This window comes from Halichondria panicea, chromosome 8 (genome assembly GCF_963675165.1).
Source record: "Halichondria panicea chromosome 8, odHalPani1.1, whole genome shotgun sequence".
NCBI lineage: Eukaryota > Metazoa > Porifera > Demospongiae > Suberitida > Halichondriidae > Halichondria > Halichondria panicea.
Window position 1 is genome coordinate 3,572,768 of NC_087384.1, and position 19,757 is coordinate 3,592,524.

At 40.8% G+C, this 19,757-nt stretch overlaps 1 protein-coding gene and 2 pseudogenes across 1 annotated transcript; 2 read left to right on the plus strand and 1 right to left on the minus strand.

Annotated features, from left to right (window-relative positions):
- Positions 1–1,322: 1,322 nt before the first annotated feature.
- Positions 1,323–4,515, plus strand: LOC135340195 (uncharacterized; annotated as a pseudogene).
- A 5,231-nt stretch (positions 4,516–9,746) lies between these two features.
- On the plus strand, positions 9,747–15,945 carry LOC135339974 (uncharacterized; annotated as a pseudogene).
- Positions 13,572–17,920, minus strand: LOC135340196 (uncharacterized). Its single transcript, XM_064536517.1, has 3 exons — positions 17,864–17,920; positions 14,699–15,003; positions 13,572–14,414 (listed from the first exon to the last, which is right to left on the minus strand). Exons 1-3 carry the CDS (start codon positions 17,918–17,920, stop codon positions 13,940–13,942), a joined length of 837 nt encoding a protein of 278 aa, XP_064392587.1. The 3' UTR covers positions 13,572–13,939.
- Between the last annotated feature and the right edge of the window lie 1,837 nt (positions 17,921–19,757).

Genomic DNA, 19,757 nt, shown 5'->3' on the forward strand with positions numbered 1-19,757 from the left:
TGATGGAAAAAGCTCCATGCGTATTGTGAAAAACAACACAAAGAAATCCAGAAGTTTAAGGAGAAAAAACAAACTATTGAACTCAGAGATGTAGAAATACAGAGATGTAGAAATAAAGAGTGCCCGTCGAGGGAATGAGATGGAGGTTGAGATGGAGGTTTTAATAAAGTCCAAGTCAAAGATATGTTGTTCTGGTAAGCAAATTGATGTAATGACTTAGCTACTGAGGTTACTTTAAAGGAGCTTGAAATAAAATGCTTATTTGTAAAAGTAATTGATGTGGGAAATAAAGAAACTGTACCAAATGGTGGTGTAAAACAATAGCAGTGGTATCGGAAGAATTCCTCTTGGCTATACTAATGGATGAGACTGGACAGTTTAAGGTAAGGGTTTAACCGTGTTTAGTTTCTTTAATATTGTCCTATACTTACAGGACTGGAGTATGACCTGCTCGTTCGAGCGTTGCTGGGTAGCTCAGAGGCATCAAGAGAATCTACGTTTTCTCAAGCAAAGTTTAACTGAGTTACGAGTTGGGGCCTAGAATCAGAGAAGTCCAGCAGCCTGCTAAATCGTTGAAACGTAATTTGAAGACATTCAATCATCTTGAAGTTGCCCTGGGTCACTGTAATCATGCTGCAGCACAACTGGCAACTCCCCAGGCCCTTGTGAAGCAGCTCCCTCTATGTGCATATTTTGTGTGTACTCACTCTGTGCATTTTCTAATTCGATTATTGATTTATTAAAATACAATAAAAATTTGACGCATGCGCAGACAACTAGTACCAGGCCTAGTTGTTCGCCTAACCGTTATAAAAGCGTCGAGGCTAGAGGTGGACCAAGCTCATCACAGCTTCCATAGTTCTTATTATATCGTTGCTAAACTCTTCAGAATTAATGCACACTACGAACACAATAATTATAAGTATCATATGATCTAGCTAGCTAATAATTGTTACTATAACGGCTATCCGTCCCTTCCCGTTTCACACACATCTAGATTGGACGGTTCATACCAACGGAAACCGTTAGATTGGCGTGGGTGAAACGGTGTTACTCACGGGTGCCGTCCTATCAGACACACCCCGTTATCTTCATTTTCAACGGAAACTCAGATTGTCCATGTAACAGGCCAAGTTTTCCTGTGGTGACTGGCCAAAGCAGGATGAGCCCTGTGCTCAAGGGAAGCTACACAAATGGTGCAAAGCAAGCTGAAAAACCACTTGATTTAGTACACAGCGAAACACCAAGTCCCTTGGATATCTTTTGACCTTTATGACGTTATTTTAAGACGAGGTTTTCAAGTATTTTGTTTATGGAAAACAATGGTGGAGAAAGGCACTGGTCACAAACTCAAAGGTGGAGAGTACACCTCTAACCAATTTCAAGAATACCTGCAATCCGAAGGTATAAAGCATGAACGAACAATTCCGAAAACCCCGGCAACAAAACGGTGTTACCGAACGCTTAAACCGAACACTTATGTTAGCCACGACGACAACAGCAGCCAATCTCAGCCCGCAGTGAAACCAAATGTCAGTCACCTCAGAACATTTGGATGTGTTGTCTACGCACATGTGCCTAAAGACGAGCGGTGTATTTTGATAGGATACGGAACGAATGTCAAAGGATACAGATTGTATGACCCAGTGAGTGGGAAGATGCAATATAGTCGTGACTGTAAATTCATCACATTGCACCTTGAATCACATGGCCTCCTGCGATCTGCCAGCCTCCCGCTTGTGCTAACCCTTTCCAAAAACAAGAGGCACTGACGTACAGAATCAACTGAAGTGCCACTGGATCTGACGCATACTGAGTACCGTCGCATTGATTATCCATGACCTGTAGTGGAAAAGTGTTTATAGGTTCTACACCTAAATAATATGCACAATACCTGTTCACTGTTCATACACAGTAGAGCTGTTGAGGAGGCTTTGTAATGTTTCTAGCAAAGGAATGTACATCACCTCTTCTTTTTTGACTACTACTTTCCTTTTACGGCCAGAAAGTCGTAGCCTGCGTGACTGCCTTAGAACAATGCGCCTTAGAACAATGCGACGCCTTAGAACAATGCGATTTGGCTCCTGTAAGGAATGATAACACAACAACCAAAAAATAAGTTGGTGCTGGTGAAGTACATTCTTCTGAAAAATATACATGTGAAAAGTGCAGCAAACTTGCATACAACTTACGATGAAGTTAAAGTGCTTGCGGCAGTATTGCTGAACACCTTCAAATGGTTAGGTGACTGATCCACTGAATACATCCTCTAGTCCGGATAGCAAATCTGGCCATTTCTATGCAGCAATGCTCGTGTTTCAGAAGCCAAGGTCTGCGTTACAAACTTAACTAGGTATTGCTGAACACCTTCAAATGGTTAGGTGACTGATCCACTGAATACATCCTCTAGTCCGGATAGCAAATCTGGCCATTTCTATGCAGCAATGCTCGTGTTTCAGAAGCCAAGGTCTGCGTTACAAACTTAACTAGGTCCCCCGTATCTTCAATTATTCCTTGCATAGCACTTCTAGTGAGCTTGGAGTGAGCACTGCATGGTAAATCCAGGATCAGAGGAATGTACTAGTCTGATATGAGACAGCAAAAGTTGTTCTGAGGGAGCTGAGTAGCCATCAGGACAATAATTAATTAATAAATTAATGTTGTTCAAGCCGCGCCTTGTCAGGATTGGGCTCTGCCCAACTAAGCCTAGTTAAATCTAATTATAATCAATTTTGCCACGTGGAATCTTGAGAAAGATGGCAGGACAAGGCTTTCAATCAACCACGTGTGCACGTAGTATTAGAAAAGATACAGGAACACAAGGTTGATGGAGAAGTTTCTACAGCTGGCAGCACTAGTGATGACTGTTTGAGGGAAATAGCTAGGTGATCGTTTAAGAGACATTCTGGTTAATGTAAGTGTGTCTGTTTTATTTAGTGTGACTAGCAAATTATCAGGATCTAGGCTTTCCAACTGTTTCTACTTCAAAAAGGAAAGAGACCCCGCTATCCCCGCTATCCATTTCAAGTGATAGTGATTTGGAAGAGTAGTAAGCTTAATTCTTTAATAGTAGCTAAGCTTTAATAGTAGCTAAGCTGCCTTATACAATGTCATGTAGTGATACTGTTGATACTGAGTCAACCTCTCTGCTGTCCAGTGAATTGTATGTTCCTACATGTTGACCTATTTAAGTGATGATGATGTCAGTGACATGAGTGTGAATGATGCAGTAGACAGCCAAGTCATTGTCAAGTACGTGTTTTGTTTGTGAACTTATTGATTATCATTACTCATTAGGAAGGAGAATAGTGTATCAGGGTTCCTCGCTCTCCAGTTTGGCCACTGAAGAACCTGAAAAGGACTGGGCTCAGAAATTAGTTATACCAGTGAAATGATAAGCTGGCCAAGGGTATCCTGACAAAGAAGGAACGTGTGGAAATATGTAACTCACTGTCAACATTAGTGCTGGTATACACTTCCCGTCCTACTCCTTCTGACCTCAGCCGAAGGCTTGTGGAAAAGCATAAGAACCTAAAGATGCAGTTGATAATGGTTATGTAAGTGGACATTCATAAACACTTCATATTTTCCCAGGGTTGATGGAGACGTCGTTTGCGTACCAAATTCAAGAATTTGCGTCGACCAGATCGAGCCGATAAAGCTGGCATAGTTGAAGGTCGCTATTATCAATCCCCATTCAATGTCAACCAAAGACGAGTACGACCGACATGTGCAGTTCCTCAGAAGTCGTACAAATGGACTGTTGTCAGCATGCTGTCTCTGATGGAGCAAACTGCCCACTTGCGCAGAGAATGGGTACGTCCATCAATCAAGCAGAAATTTCCTGATCCAAGAATAGTGAGGTTTTATGTTTTTGCTCACTTATTTATCTATATTACACAGATGCTGGCTGAGTTTTGTTTAATTACGGGAGCTACTCAAACTCACTTCGAGCAGAAGTGGCAGGAGTATGAGACGCTGCTGTTTAAGTTTTGTCGTCATGATGATAAGAGGGCATTAAAAAAGTTATTGTCGGACGTAAGTTGATGATGTTATATTTCTGTATTTCAACCACAGATCGATGTACCTCATGCTCTGCAACTTAGCCTTGCAAATCGTGGGAAACAACAATCAGTGTTAACACTTTTTGAGGTGGGTATAATAATATGCCCTTGTACATGTACAATGTGAGCGATCCTCTTTTCAATCTGTACTAGTCATTTTCATATATAGGGAGAAGCAATCGATGTGGACTTGTCAATTAAATCACTACAAGTTAAGGCCCCCTACGTGGTGGGATTTGGGAAAACTGTTGACTGCCCAACCGACATGCAGGTTGTGGTTGAGGACAATGTGTTTTTGCTCTTCACTTTACATTGCTGTGTATTATGTGTGTAATATATCTTTCCCTGCATTTCGTAATGTTTTGTTATTTTTAGAAAAGTTTGTGTATAATTTAAAACAGTCTGTGTCAAAGTTACCTTTGTCAATCCTCACCCTTCACCATAATTTACAAGCTGTTACTTAGTTTATCTTTGAATTTGTGCAATTTATGCTTGCAATTGCGAAGGTGTATGAGATTCTGGAAAATATCATAAGGGAGCACATGAGTCCCAAAATTAATATTAGTGCTATTGACACTGTATATAGAAGTGCTCTGATGACACCCTATATGGGCTCTGATGACACCTTCGTTTGACACCTTTAAAAGGGTGCCCAGAGGGCACAATTCATTGACACCAAAAATTGGTGTCCTCCTGACACCCCAGTGTATAGCTAGCTAGATGCCCCAGGTTTTAAATTTGGGCAACAATTTGAATTCAAACAGTTTGGACAACAAGCGACAAAGGTGGTGGAGTACAAAATTTGACATCTGTCTGTTACCAACCAACTTAACTGTCCCCTACAGCACACTCATTGTTGTCGGTCCCCATTGCTCTGAATATGGAGATGATGTTCAGTCATCGTCGTCGGTTGAAACCTGTGTTTATACAAAATTTGACATCTGTCTGTACTTAACTGTCCCCTACAGCACACTCATTGTTGTAGGTCCACAACACTGAATATGGAGATGATGTTCAGTCATCGTCGTCGGTTGAAACCTGTGACCCCCACAGCACACTTGTCAATCCCTGTTTCCACTGAATATGGAGATGATGTTCAGTCATCGTCGTCGTGTGAGTTTAGGGTTTATTGACATCGCTCAGAACACTGAAGATGTTCGTCTGGACGTACTATATATATATACATTTCTTTTTAGTATTTATTGAAGTTTCATCAAGCAGTAAAATAATATGTGTGTATAATAATAATAATATCAGGAGCCCATAAAGAGAAGGAGCGGCTAACTACGGGGATCACATCTCGTGACCGCATTTCCATATATGCAGGGTCCACTAAGTGGTACACGTGTTATACGCAATGCAGGGATGCGGTTTGCAAGCAGTCGCTTCCATATGTGGTTTCACCGAGATGTGATCCCCGAGTGTACGTTGAAGTTAGCCGCTCCTTCTCTTTATGGGCTCTTGATAAGTGCTGACATTGCAATTGCAATTAGTTTCCTGGGCTATCAAATGTGAATGATCACTTCTTCAGTTGCAACTGCATTCTGTACTGCCCATGTGCTTGATCTATTTATGCAAGACTGCATGCAGTTTTAGCTATGGAATGATGCACAAGTGATTGTTAGCAAGCGCTCAGGAGAGGAGTACAGCCACAGAAAACAAGGAAAACAAGCAGTTATGAGAGTAAATTCAACCTTCAGTGAACAAAACAAGAGGGTTGCAGAAAAATCATTCTTTCATTCTTACTGGTTGGCTCAATAGCTACACTTCAATCCATCAAGCACATGGCAGTACAGAATGCAGTTGCAACTAAAATGATCATTTTCATGCACAGTTGATGGCGTGACATCAGCGCTTCCGTCCCCCAGACTGCTGGAAAAACTAATTAACTCTAATTAAATTTTAATTCCTTCTACCGTTGTGTGGAAAGGACTATTAGGACTATTAAGTCTTGAACCGATCCATAGAAAAAAAATTCCTAGTCTGGATGAGAACCTGTCAACTGTATGTGCAGACTACTTCCATTACCAAGGCTGCAATTACATTGCAATTATCGATCGATACGGAAAGGGGAGCTCATACCGTTTCTTCTGACCAGACAGTCCACCAAGCTACCTACACAGCTAGGCCTCCCGCCACAAAGCAGGCGGTTTCTTCACTCTCGTGGATCGTCTTAAAGGAGCGGGGAGTGGAATGGGGCTAAGTGGTGGAGGGCTGCGGGTGGTTCGCCGGTATGTGGCACGGTCCTCTGCTGTCCCAGGCGGAGTCTCGTCTGATGAGGGTTGAGTGGGTGATGTAAGGATGGAGCGTTGAATTGCTGGCTAATGATTATTTTCCGCACGAACTTGGTATGACGAACTTGGTATGACAATGCCAGTACGATCCCATTTGGTTGGATGGTGCTGACGGTCGGGTGTCAGGGGCTCGCAGGGCCAGATTGCCAGATTGAGATATAGCCCCTGGTTAGAGGAGATAGAGAACATTGACTTTATGTATTTATCGAGTCGTTCCTTATAAATCATAGGAGATGTGGTTTGGGCTCTCCATTGTAGCTGAGATCTTACTAAGGAAAGAAAGATCTTTAGCTGATTAGAGTTGTAGTGAGCCTCCCATTTCAGACCAAAAGTACAAGATCTTTGTACAGGGTTTTGCAGAATCCTTGCAACAGGGCTAAACAGACACAGCAATGGCTTCCATATATGGAAGTCACTGCTGACTTGGTACATATGCAATGCACAATAATTATTTGAATTGCAACAGGGCTAAACAGACACAGCAATGACTTCCATATATGGAAGTCACTGCTGACTTGTAGTACATGTGCATGCACATATAATTATTAACCCGAGGCGCGTGGGCGGCCACGGGTTATAGTAGTCGTTTGGTTTGTTTGTTTGTTTGTGACAGGTGAATCTACTCACCTGGATGCCACAGCACTGCGTTTACAGCATGGATAGCCTTCATACAACAAGTTATTAATTTTAATAGTGGCAGAATTTCATGTTAAACCTTCGTTGTCAAATAAAAACGAGCAAAAGCTAAGAAGCTTGTGACTGGGTCTGCTTACCTGGATGCTCTAGCACTGCGTTTACAGCATGGGTAGCCTCCACACAACAAGTCAGTACTTCTAATAGTGGCAGCTTTCGGTGTTAAAGCTTCGTTGTCTAATAAAAGCGAGCAAATGTAGCTTGAACAGAACTTGCACATGCGTTACTTATAACTGAAGTGATCCTGTACCCGGTCCAGAAACAATGGAACAGGGTCACTAAAGTAGAAAGCTGTATATACCAGGAAGAATGGAACAGGGTCACCAAAGTAGAAAGCTTGCTTTAGCTGACTGGGATCCATGCAGGACCTGGAGCCATACTTCTCTGAGACTCCAGGCTTCTTTGCTGTGATCCTAATCCACAGTGCATATATCTATAGTACTACTACCTGTTCTCAAATGTTTCAGCATGCCTCCAGTCTGGTTTAGTTTTATTGCTCCTGAGTTGCTGTGCAAGTCATGCATGATGATAACAACATCACTATATGCAGTCTTCTGGTTTCTTTATAATCATGTCACCAGCCGAGGGTTTGCACTTTAGTGCTCTAGTTTGAATAGCTTGAATTGAATTGAAAGATGTCCTGTGAGCCTAAGAGAGCATCAGCTTATTCACAAGATTTAAGGTGGCGGATGGTGTACCAGGTGGAAATGCAGCGCAAATCTTCGTGAAGTTGGTGAAAATTTGAATGTCAACGCTTCAACTGTGTGCAGAACTGCTGCTCTTTTCAATGACACAGGAACAGTTGATAAACGTAAACACCCTCCAAACAGTGGCACAGCTGTATTGACTGATATTGATAAGCTTATCATCATCGAAACAATTTCAGAGAGGCCAGATATTTACTTACGAGAAATCACTGAGGTTCTTGTTAACGAGACTGGTACACATGTTGATGTTAGTACCATTTGGAGGTTTTTACATTCATCAAATATAACCCGACAGAAGATGGTTCTTAAGCCTCCTGTCTCAAAGAAGCTGTTAGTACGAGGCCAGCGAGTAAATGCAATAGCAGCTATATCGACCAGTGGTGTCCTTGATTGTCATTCTGTAACATCGTCTGTGGATGGTGATAGATTTATTTACTTTGTTCAAAACATTCTACTTCCACATCTTCAGCCATTTGATGGAGTCAATCCCCACAGTGTGGTCGTCATGGATAATGCGTCCATCCATCATGTTCATGGTGTAGCTCCACTAATTGAATCAACTGGTGCCCTTCTTTATTACCTACCGCCTTATTGCCCAGATCTCAATCCTATCGAGGAAGCGTTTTCTAAGCTTAACCCTTTAACCGTCGGATTCTTAATAACAGTGAAGTGAAATGTCTGTAAATTCTCTATCGAGTTTCCAGAGCAATGAAATGCCTAGCAACCATATACCAATAGAATGCCCATACAACAAGGAATAAAATGGTGCAACATGTGTTGCCATAACCACGGTTATTACGCTCGCCCGTTTTTATCATTTTAAATGCACGGCCAGCGGTGAGATAAAATCCAAAAATTTTTTTTTATGGATCAGCCTATCATATGGTATAAAGGCTTGACTAAGCTTGATTTTCACATCATATGAATGTAACAGGGCTAAGATATATCAATTTGAAGTACAATACGTACATGTATTACTATATCGGTGAACGATCTATGAAATTTACAAGTCACATAAAGACTGTTCATTACTGCTAATTCTATTTTAACTATACTTACTACTGATATTCTAGCTATATATTCTAGCTATACTATACTACTTGCCAGAGTCACACAGTGAGCCCTCTCCTGGTCTTTCACCGTCCTGGTCCATAGATCTAGCGTCTAGGTCCATGTCATGCATGTCCCAGACAGTTCATCAGCGTCTGGCATAAAGCTGGTAGCCTTTGGGAGGTATCCTACTATCCCCTCTCCTTCATAGGCACTGTCATCACCAGAGGAGACATCGCCATTGCTGTCCTCAAGCTGTTCAACCACATCGGCACAAGTAAACAACCTAGCCATAGCTATAAACTTCGTGCGGTAAGATACTAATGAAATTTTAACACAGCAACGTGGCTTGTAAAATTCTAGACTAAATTGCACGTGATTCTACAGCTCTTCCTCTATACAGGGATGTGCGTAGTTCGAGCTACTTCCTAAGTATCGCAGAATTAGAATTTCGCAAAAAAAGTCACTATTGCGGGCCACGATCGTGGCCCGTGACGGTTAAAGGGTTAAATCAACATTGCGAACAAATGAATCTTTACTCAATACAATGGACTGTGAATCAGTTGTACTTCACTCATTTTCAGCAATTACTCACACAGATTGCATGCACTGGGTTGAACATGGTTGAACATGCTGGATACAGTTAACTTGAACAGAATATCGAACACGATAGTCTCGCTGTAATTGTACCATACATTGTACTAGTAATTGTACCGTACTATAATAGATAATAATTATTATTGCTGGACGTTAATCATGAATTTCTTTAAGAGTGCGTAGGATAATTATTCTCTTTTTGCTCAGAGAACTCAGCCTCACTTAACACATTCTCTTGTAATAGGTCTTTCAACAATTTTAAGTCATCTAAACAGCTCCTCCTAAGCTTTGCACTCCTCATGGGTGAGAAACCTGCAGACACATCAGTTGTATTACTACCTCTCTTTTGTGGTGTACTCGGTGCCTGAAATGCATTAGCAATTGCTGTGGCTGCACTAGCCAGTGCATCTGCCACATTACCAGATTTCTTCTTTGCAGGAACAGTTGATCCAGTAATAAGTGGAATTTGTGGGGGGTTGTCGTAATCATCATGGCGTCCTTTATCTATCATCTTAGCCCACAATCACAATGCATGTCAGGGTGTTTCTTTTTCAATTCTTTGAAAATAAGATCAACAGAATCCACCTTGCAAGAGTCAGAGCAGCTAGGTCCCGGATTAGTTTCATCACGTTTCCTCTTTTTTTTAGCTGGCTCATCATCCACTTCAATCTTAGCATCACACCACAAAGTTATTTTAGAACTTTGCCCTAAAGTACCATACATAACTTCCAGATCCTTCTCTTCGACTACCCACCGCTTTGTGTTGCCTTCAAGATAACCCAACTGAAAAGTTGTGGTGCCAGGCACATCATATGGAAATGATTCTTGTAGCCTTGCTCGCAGTGTTGATGGTGACATAAATATTTCAGTTACACCATGCCACAAACGCACAATAAAGTCACTTTTCTTCCTTGGATTAATGATTTTTACATGATAGGTGATACAGCTGGACACTGAATCTTGCCTTGTAGACGGGTTAGGGTAGGTGTCACCCTCACGAGCAAAACTGTAGGAATTGAACTGAGTTAGACAATAACTCCATTCAGAACGTCCTGAATTCATGCCACCAATGAATTCATGCCACCAAACCAGTTAAACTGATCCATGTCAGCACTCTTCTCAATCACAGTCAGTCTTAGTTCTTAGTACTAGTGTTTAGTCACAGATCAGAATTCAGAGCTATAGAAATGAGTGTACAACTAGCTATAGCTAGCTAGTTTTGGTGCTCTTAAAATAAAACCATGCATCTGTGGTCTACAGCTGTTTACACAATTACAACTCCATATGGAAGTCATTGCTCTGCCTGTTGCAAGAATTCTGCAAAACCCTGTATGATCCAGCCAGTGTGTAAGTGGATGGTTGTCTAGAGGAGCAGAAGTTCATTTGTATACTGTTGGATTCGTTAAAATAAGTATTTTGTCGATATCCCACTGTAACTCTTCCCTGCAGTAGATAACTCTCGAACATTTCGTCTGGCAAGTCATTAATAAAAACCAGAAATAACAGGGGGCCAAGAATGCTCAAGTTAACGGGCACAATTGAGGAATGGTTCTTGTTTTCTGTTATTAGAAAGATATTCCCGGAGCCATTTCCAAGCGTTCCCATCAACTTTGCTAATAAACTTGAAATCCAAGTATATAGCATCAACCTGGGCCTTAGAGTCTAGGGCAGTGGTAACCTCATGTATGAAACACAGCAGTTGTTGAACAGATGAGTGATTTGAATTTTGCAGCTAAGATATAGTTATTGAGTTTGTCATACACTAACTTTTCCAACACTTTCGATATGGAACTCAGTAGAGAGATGGGTCTATAATTCGAGACTGACCCCCGTTTTATATACAATGCAGTGAATACAATGCAGTGAAGGTTCCACTCAGAGGGGATTGAACAGGTATGTAAGGAGATATAGTAGTACAGGCAGTACATACATGTATTAGCCTGGCCATATAAGTCAGCAGAATGGGTCGTGGGCATTATGTATATAGTTTACTTTCAGTTTACGGCACACTACTCACTGTTTGCATTGTATGCATTTACATACATGTATGATTATAATTGGAAATCTAAGTCCCCGGTTCCGGTCAAGAATCAACAATATTCAGCTCCTACTCCTTGCCTTGGTGGCTGAATTTTGGATTGACCGCATGCTTGAACCTATAGTAAAAGATATCCGAAAACACGAATCCGTGAGTATATCTACATGTACATGTGAGGGAGAATCATATATCACAGCAGTTTGTGTTCCTCTAGTTCCACAGCTATTTCAAATCTGTAGTGTTCATCTGTGATCCTTGTTTACAGGACATTGATTGTAAACATTGATGGAAAAACGTGCCACTTTCGTGGCACCGTGACAGTTGTATCTGCTGATGGAAAGTAATGCTGCTTTTAGGTTCTGTCTGGGATAGACAGACCAAGGTATATATATACATGTATGTATGCACTTTTGTTTCATAATTATTATTACCATCTGTATAGTTTGTTGACTCTCAGTTTGAGTTACGTTCTGACGCAAACCATTTGGCACTGTCAAGTGCTGATCATAGCCACTATTCCATTGTGTATGGGGTGAATCGGCATGCCTTGCTACTACCGGACGACATATTGGAGGGTATACTTCCACTGGGTTGATGCTTAAGGTAAAGTAGATCTATGCGGAGTCATCAGTCATCTCTTTCTGTGTATAGGTGTTTGTTGTTGATCAAAGGCTTTTTACCCTGGAATTCATCGATGATAGCCTCAAGAAGCTGAACTTGCGTTTTTGTGATGGTGACAAGCCGTCTCCATTAGCTGGTGTTAACTTTACTACAGTGGACTCCAATCTTCGTCAACATGGTAAGCTTGCTTTTATATGAACTGTCAACATGAAACCCTTCGTCATACCATTCGTCATACCAGTACTTACTACTGTACTATATTCCCGTGTAATTTTCGTGGGGCAAATATTCGTGGTTTTCGTGGTTGGATCGGAGGTCTGACCACGAATATTTTACCCACGAATGAAGCGACCTTGCCTACCTTTACCTGCAGTGCAAGCAGCCACGAAATGTCTCAATATTGCTGAACCACGAATATTTTGTCCCCCGAAAATTACCCGCTATACGGTATATGTAACTATTTTAGTACATAGCTTGTTCCAACATTCACAGCAATGCAGATGTGGACTTTGGGACGATTTTTGCCTCTTGTAATCGGCCACCTTGTTCCAGAAGACAGCGAGTGCTTACTGGATCTAGTGTTTGCTTGTCCAGTTGCGAAATCAGTTTGTGGTGATCTAGAAGCCGTGACCACCACTCTACTTTTACTCAGCTCTACCCTCACGCATCAATTACAATGAAGATGCATTTACAATGAAGATGCATTCCATTGTACACATTGTACACATTCCAAGACTTTTGTTGAGGTAAGTGTGCATGTCACATTAAGTCTATGGCCCCCCTCCCTTTGTACGATGGTTTTAACGTACGTACAAATACCCTTCAGATTTGGGCCGCTGATCAACCACTGGACTAAAGCAAAGCACAAGTATTAGCAAATGTAATGGGAAATTTCACGAACGTGTGCTATTCACTTGCACTGCTACCTGTCACTGAACTCCTACTCACTACCGGGAGAAAAGATTGAGATTGGTCCAGGTTAGATTGGTCCAGGTTAGATAATTAATCTCGAGGTCCTTCGTGTTATGACCATTGTATTACACTTACGTATAGTTTAGTACCACGTATAGTTTAGTACCATTTCATATAACACAGGTGAATCGATTGACTGTAATCTCTCTGTGCCTCCGACTACTTTTCATAGGTATTATTAATTATAATACTCATGCATGTATATACACCTTTATTTAACTGGGTAAAAGTGAGCGGAACAAAATACCAAACACCGTGTGTATTGATTGTTGAAGAAGAAGACCCTACTATTGGAAATGTTCACCAAATTTTAGTGTGCGGTGATGATGAGTGCGAGTTGATGGAAACCCATTTTATTCATCACTATCATGCATATGCTCTCACTTTTCTTCCCTCATCTTCAAGGCAAACATCTTCAAGGCAACAACATCTTCAAGGCAACATTTCGTATCAAACAAACAGACCTTGTACATCACCATCCTCATGGTTTCTATCACTGCCCAAATATTCAATTCTCCCTCGCAATTTACTGGTGCACATTTCATGTAATTTTAAAATGTTAAACTCTTGACAAACATTTTGAATGACATGTCACATGTGCAAATTATGGTAAAGGTAAAGGTAAAGGACGAGGACGGACAAAGGTAACTTCGACACAGACTGTTCAAATAAATAAAAATAATAAAACGTCACGAAGGGGAAAGATATATTACACACATAATACATAGCAAAGCAAAAGTGAAGAGCAACTGACATTGAAGCTGACATTGAAGGCATGACAAACACATTGTCCTCAACCACAACGTGCATGTCGGTTGGGCAGTTTCCCAAATCCCACCACGCAGGGGGCCTTAACTTGTAGTGATTCATCGATTGCTTCTCCTTATATATAAAATGAACCTGTTAAACACTGCTTATTGTGAAACCAGTATCACATTGTACATGTACAAGGAAGTAAAAGGAAGTAAATACGAATACTATACATACTGGCATAATTATAACCTCGAATTGTAACACTGATTGTTGTTTCCCACGTCTAGCAAGGCTAACACTCAAGAGACGCAGAGCATATGATGTACATTGGTCTGTACATGGGTACAAACACAGATCTTGCGCGTTACAATACATGCAGATACACACATACACAACACCATCAACATGTATAAAATCAAGTATACCTTCAGATTCACTCTCGGAGCCTCCCAATAACTTAAACAGCAGCGTTTCATACTCCTGCCACTTCTGCTTGAAGCGAGTTTGAGTAGCTCCCGTGATTGTAGCTCCCGTGATTAAACAAAACTCATCTGTGTAATATAGAAAACCTGAAATAAGTGAGCAAAAACATAAAACCTCACTACATAAAACCTCACTATTCTTGGATCAGCCAAACAAGGAAGCCAAACAAGGAAGCCAAACAAGGAAATTTAAATTTCTCAATTAGTTGCTTGATTGATGGATCCTCTTTTCGTACCCATTCTCTGCGCAAGTGGGCAGTTTGCTCCATCAGCGATAACATGCTGACAACAGTCATTTCTCAATTAGTTGCTTGATTGATGGATCCTCTTTTCGTACCCATTCTCTGCGCAAGTGGGCAGTTTGCTCCATCAGCGATAACATGCTGACAACAGTCATGACAGTAAGAAAAAGAAGGGCTTACCTGACTATCTGAAGAAGTACTCGACAGGAGCTATTAAAATAGAACTTAGCTGCTTGTCCACACTAAAATAACTTACATTAGAGTTATCCACTCTCTTTATCTTCAAACGATCACCTATCAGTGAAGCTATTTCTTTCAAATAGTCATCACAAGCAGTCAGCTGTAGTAACACTTCTCCATCAACCTTGAGTAGAGATAGTGGGTATTTTATTTTGCAGGTAGGCACACACTTGGCTAACTGAAAGCCTATAATAGAAATATGCACATTCCACCTGACAAAATTGAGATTCGAACAACTGGGTGTGAGTGACTATTAATACCAGTTGACTCTGGTGTTGTTACAACAGCAGCACCAGGGTGCTATGGGAACACTCTGGTGCTACTATAATACCAAAATACTTGACACCCTGGTGTTATCCTGACACACCTGGTGTGCATGCTCCAGTAACACAGGGCCAGTGTTACTGGAGCACTAGCCCCTGGTATACACTGTTGCGCCAGAATTACCCAGAATCTGGGTAATCGTAAATTGCAGTATATTTATCAGTATTCTTATTCCGCATTAGTTTGTAAAACATTGATATCCGTTTCATTTATAATGATGTCATTGAAAAAAGAAATCTAGTCCAAGTTGTGTAATGGCTGCTACCTTCTCTTCTGCTCTCGCATACGCGTTATCCTGTGTTGGAAAACCAGGTCTAGTCTTGAAAGACAAGCAGCTGGAGGCGTTGAAGTGTCTGTACGCTGGTGTTTATGTGGGTACCATACCGACCGGCTATGGCAAGTCAAGTCCATCTGCTTTCCAGACACTCCCTTTCTTGATTGATGTGAAGCTTGACAGGACCAGTGCACCTCTCTCTGAAAGAAGTGTTGTGATGGTGATGGTGATTTCTCCTCTTGTTTCTCTGAGTGAAGCCATCTTCAAAGTGTTGGTGTGTTTGTTTGACGTTCAGTGCCATTCTCTCTGGAAGGAAATATTGTTGTGACATTTGCCGAAAATTGGTCACAGAGTAAGTACGTGGTATCTGATCTGAGAACTGTGTGGCCTGAATGTGCATCCGATCCGAGGGACTTGTTGCTTGAGTGTGTATCCGGACTTGTTGCTTGAGTGTGTATTAATGGATAGTGCTTTCAATGGTAAATCTATTGTGTAAATCAATAAGTAGTCCTCACATTATGTTACGTCACAGCCACTGTACTTATCCACATTTATTTTTTACCCACAGGTTTAACTAATTTCTTATGAGATTAACTTGTCGCCTGTGTGTGTATCGCCTCAAGTTAATGAATAAATCTACAGAGCTGATGTTTTACTTAGCTGTCTCTGTCTACAGTATATACAGAGAAGGTAGCCTCTCCTTTTTCTTTTTTCTGTTCTTTTTTAACGTTCAATGAGATAAAATACGGTAAATAATAAATTAATTGTCCACCCACGCGCCAACAGTAAATACCAGGCCCAATATTCAAGGGGCTGGAGTCGAGGCTACTGGAGCACTGTAAATTTTGACACCCAGGTGTTAGTGTAGCACCCCCGTTTTTACAGTGTAGCTACCTGTTATAATTGCTAGTTAAGTCTTTCTGGGTTGTTTCTCCATGTAACCAATCCTAGATTACATCATCTGGGTGCTTCTTGGTATAACTATTCCTTGCATTACATCATACTATTACACTGTGTATTACATCATAATCATAGTAATGCACTATATGTAGGTAACACTAGTAATGTAGGTAATGTAGGTAACACTGGTAATGTAGGTAACACAGGTAATGTAGGTAATGTAGGTAAGTAGGTAATGTAGGTAATGTAGGTAACACTGGTAATGTAGGTAACACTGGTAATGCAGGTAACACGGGTAATGTAGGTAGCACTGGTAATGTAGGTAATGCAGGTAATGTAGCTAATGTAGGTAACACTGGTAATGTAGGTAACACGGGTAATGTAGGTAACACGGGTAATGTAGGTAACACTGGTAATGTAGGTAACACTGGTAATGTAGGTAACACTGGTAATGTAGGTAGCACTGGTAATGTAGGTAACACTGGTAATGTAGGTAATATAGGTAACACGGGTAATGTAGGTAACACCGGTAATGTAGGTAATGCTGGTAATGTAGGTAACACTGGTAATGTAGGTAATGTAGGTAACACGGGTAATGTAGGTAACACTAGTAATGTAGATAATGTAGGTAACACGGGTAATGTAGGTAATGTAGGTAACACCGGTAATGTAGGAATGTAGGTAACACTGGTACTGTAGGTAATGTAGGTAACACTAGTAACACGGGTAATGTAGGTAACACGGGTAATGTAGGTAACACGGGTAATGTAGGTAATGTAGGTAATGCAGGTAACACTGGTAATGTAGGTAATGTAGGTAAGTAGGTAATGTAGGTAACACTAGTAACACGGGTAATGTAGGTAATGTAGGTAACACTGGTAATGTAGGTAACACTGGTAATGTAGGTAACACTGGCAATGTAGGTAATGTAGGTAACACTAGTAACACGGGTAATGTGGTAACGCTGGTAATGTAGGTGACACGGGTAATGTAGGTAACACTGGTAATGTAGGTAATGTAGGTAACACTGGTAATGCAGGTAACACTGGTAATGTAGGTAAGGTAGGTAACACGGGTAATGTAGGTAACACTGGTAATGTAGGTAACACGGGTAATGGGTAATGTAGGTAACACGGGTAATGTAGGGTAATGTAGGTAACACGGGTAATGTTGGTAACACAGGTAATGTAGGTAATACAGGTAATGTAGGTAATACAGGTAATGTAGGTAATGTAGGTAACACGGGTAATGTAGGTAGCACAGGTAATGTAGGTAATACAGGTAATGCAGGTAATGTAGGTAATACAGGTAATGTAGGTAATGTAGGTAACACGGGTAATGTAGGTATTGTAGGTAATGCAGGTAATGTAGGTAACACGGGTAATGTAGGTAACACGGGTAATGCAGGTAATGTATAGGTATATAGATGTAATACTGATAGGATTTAGGTTGTAACGGTGTGCATATCATGGTACGGTAAAGTTGAAATATGCATGCAGTGAATATTGATGAACACAACCTTGAAACGACACAAATAACAATGAAGAATAGTGATTAAATAGTATATGGGTAGCTGTAAGTGTTTTCTACTGTCGCCTTGGCGTTTTCTTACGCGGTTCATCATCATCGTCATCTGTATCATCTCCACTGTCTGTACTGATGTTGTCATGATGTGCCTCTTGCAGTGTGCATTTCAATTGCATTGTACACAGTTGTGCGAAAGTAGCTAGTAGCTAGTGATTTGCGTCGGTGCAACAGGTACTTTGCAATATCACTTGATGATTTTGGGCTAAGTTTCAGGCCTTGATCAGATGCAGTCAAAAAGTGGGTATTATAGATGGATGATATAATGTCACTACTAGATTCTAGTTCATTTTCAGAGCAGTAAGATAAGATTGCTTCTAAAAGGAAGTACTCCAGCTTTGTAGGGGGTCCAGTCATAACTATTTCTTGCTTCTTTTCAGCAAAACCAATACTTTTGGTGATTTCATGTTTCTGCCACTGGTGCTTGTGCCTGTTGCGTTTTACTATTGTTTTTGGGGGTCTCTTAGCAATACTGTTGCTACAACTTTTGCAAACACATTTTGCATGGCATCCCTCGCCTGCTTTTAAGCATGGGCATGATATTTTGGTTGTGTATTTGTACTTGATTTCACTGCAATGAGATCCTCCAGATTTGTCATTCTTACCACAAGTACAGGAAATCATATTCTCGGCATTACTTAGTTGTAGTGGCAGTGGAATGACACCATCAAAGTTGCACCTCAGGGGTGACACAGAAGAGTGTGTGATATGCCATGGAGGAGAATACAATAATTGGTATGTTGGATAGACATGTTAGCATCGTATCTCCCAATTGGCCTTGAAAAGTGGAGGGGTTAAGAAGAGTTTTGCTTCTTTTTTAAGGTCAGTGCCTTCACACAAAAAAGGTTCATATCTATGGGGCTTATCCAACCATTCCTTCACGGCAATGCCATTGCCTCAATACCCATGTTAGGGTTCAGTTTAGAGGAAGATTTTTCCGCCCGATTTTTATTCTTTAGCGGTAAACAATGAAATTTGACCATTTCAGCAGATGACTCTAATTATTGATGGTTATGAAATTCCCCTATTGTGTCCACTGCTGCTCGCTTATTGACATCTGATGTTGTTTTTTTTCATATTTGTTGTTGAAGACGTCTACTATTGTACATAGTTACGTGTAGACATTATAGGGCGGCCTTAATTAGGGAGCCTTTAGGAGACAAAGAGAAAACACAAATTAAATTACAGTCAGCCGCTCGACCTTGAGAATGATCTTTGTATTTGTATTAGTACACTAGTTATACATTGAGTAGTATGGGGAGAACAGATATTCTTTGGTTTATTCTTTGGTTTATGCATGTCATTGGTAGGTACCGGGTCTCCCATACTTTATTTCTGTATAGAATAATTATTTATATGACAGTTATAGTATTTGTTCACGAAGAGTGATCTATGACTGTGATTTGGTTGGCTGTTCACTGTTGTATGTGTCATGGTGTGGCCTTGTGGCCTAGTACTCAGGTGTTGAAGAATTCTTAGAGTTAGGTCGAGGCGTGTGTGTGTGTGTGTGTGTGTGCACACACAGGAGTGGGCGACCGACCCACCTATTGTGGGTACTTTTGTGCGCATGTTCTTTTATTATTTATTTATACCACGTGCTTATATACCACGTGCTTATTTTATGTCTCAACTCATGAGCGTAGGAGGAAGGGGTAGCTTGTGTGCTATAAGCTGATTGAGTACGTGTTGCTGTTCCCTATATTTGGTTTATACATATATTAGCGGTCGGTATGGTATGTTTGGGTTGTTCGAGGTACAGGGTTGTTCGAGGTACAAAATATCTAATTCCGAGTGGATTTATTATCTTATTCTTTAATTTTAAATTTTTTATATAATTATTATAATTATATATAATTTATTTATTTTTTATAATGCCCACTTATTGCGTGGGCATCATCACACATACAAAATTGACATAATTG

Coding starts and splice junctions, on each gene's coding strand:
- LOC135340196 (XM_064536517.1), bottom strand. CDS start 17,920: ATGACAACATCAGTACAGACAGTGGAGATGATACAGATGACGATGATG. Junction 15,004..17,863: donor TGACGATGATGATGAACCGC/GTAAGAAAACGC, acceptor TGGTATTAATAG/TCACTCACACCCAGTTGTTC. Junction 14,415..14,698: donor GTCGAGTACTTCTTCAGATA/GTCAGGTAAGCC, acceptor GTTTGGCTGATC/CAAGAATAGTGAGGTTTTAT.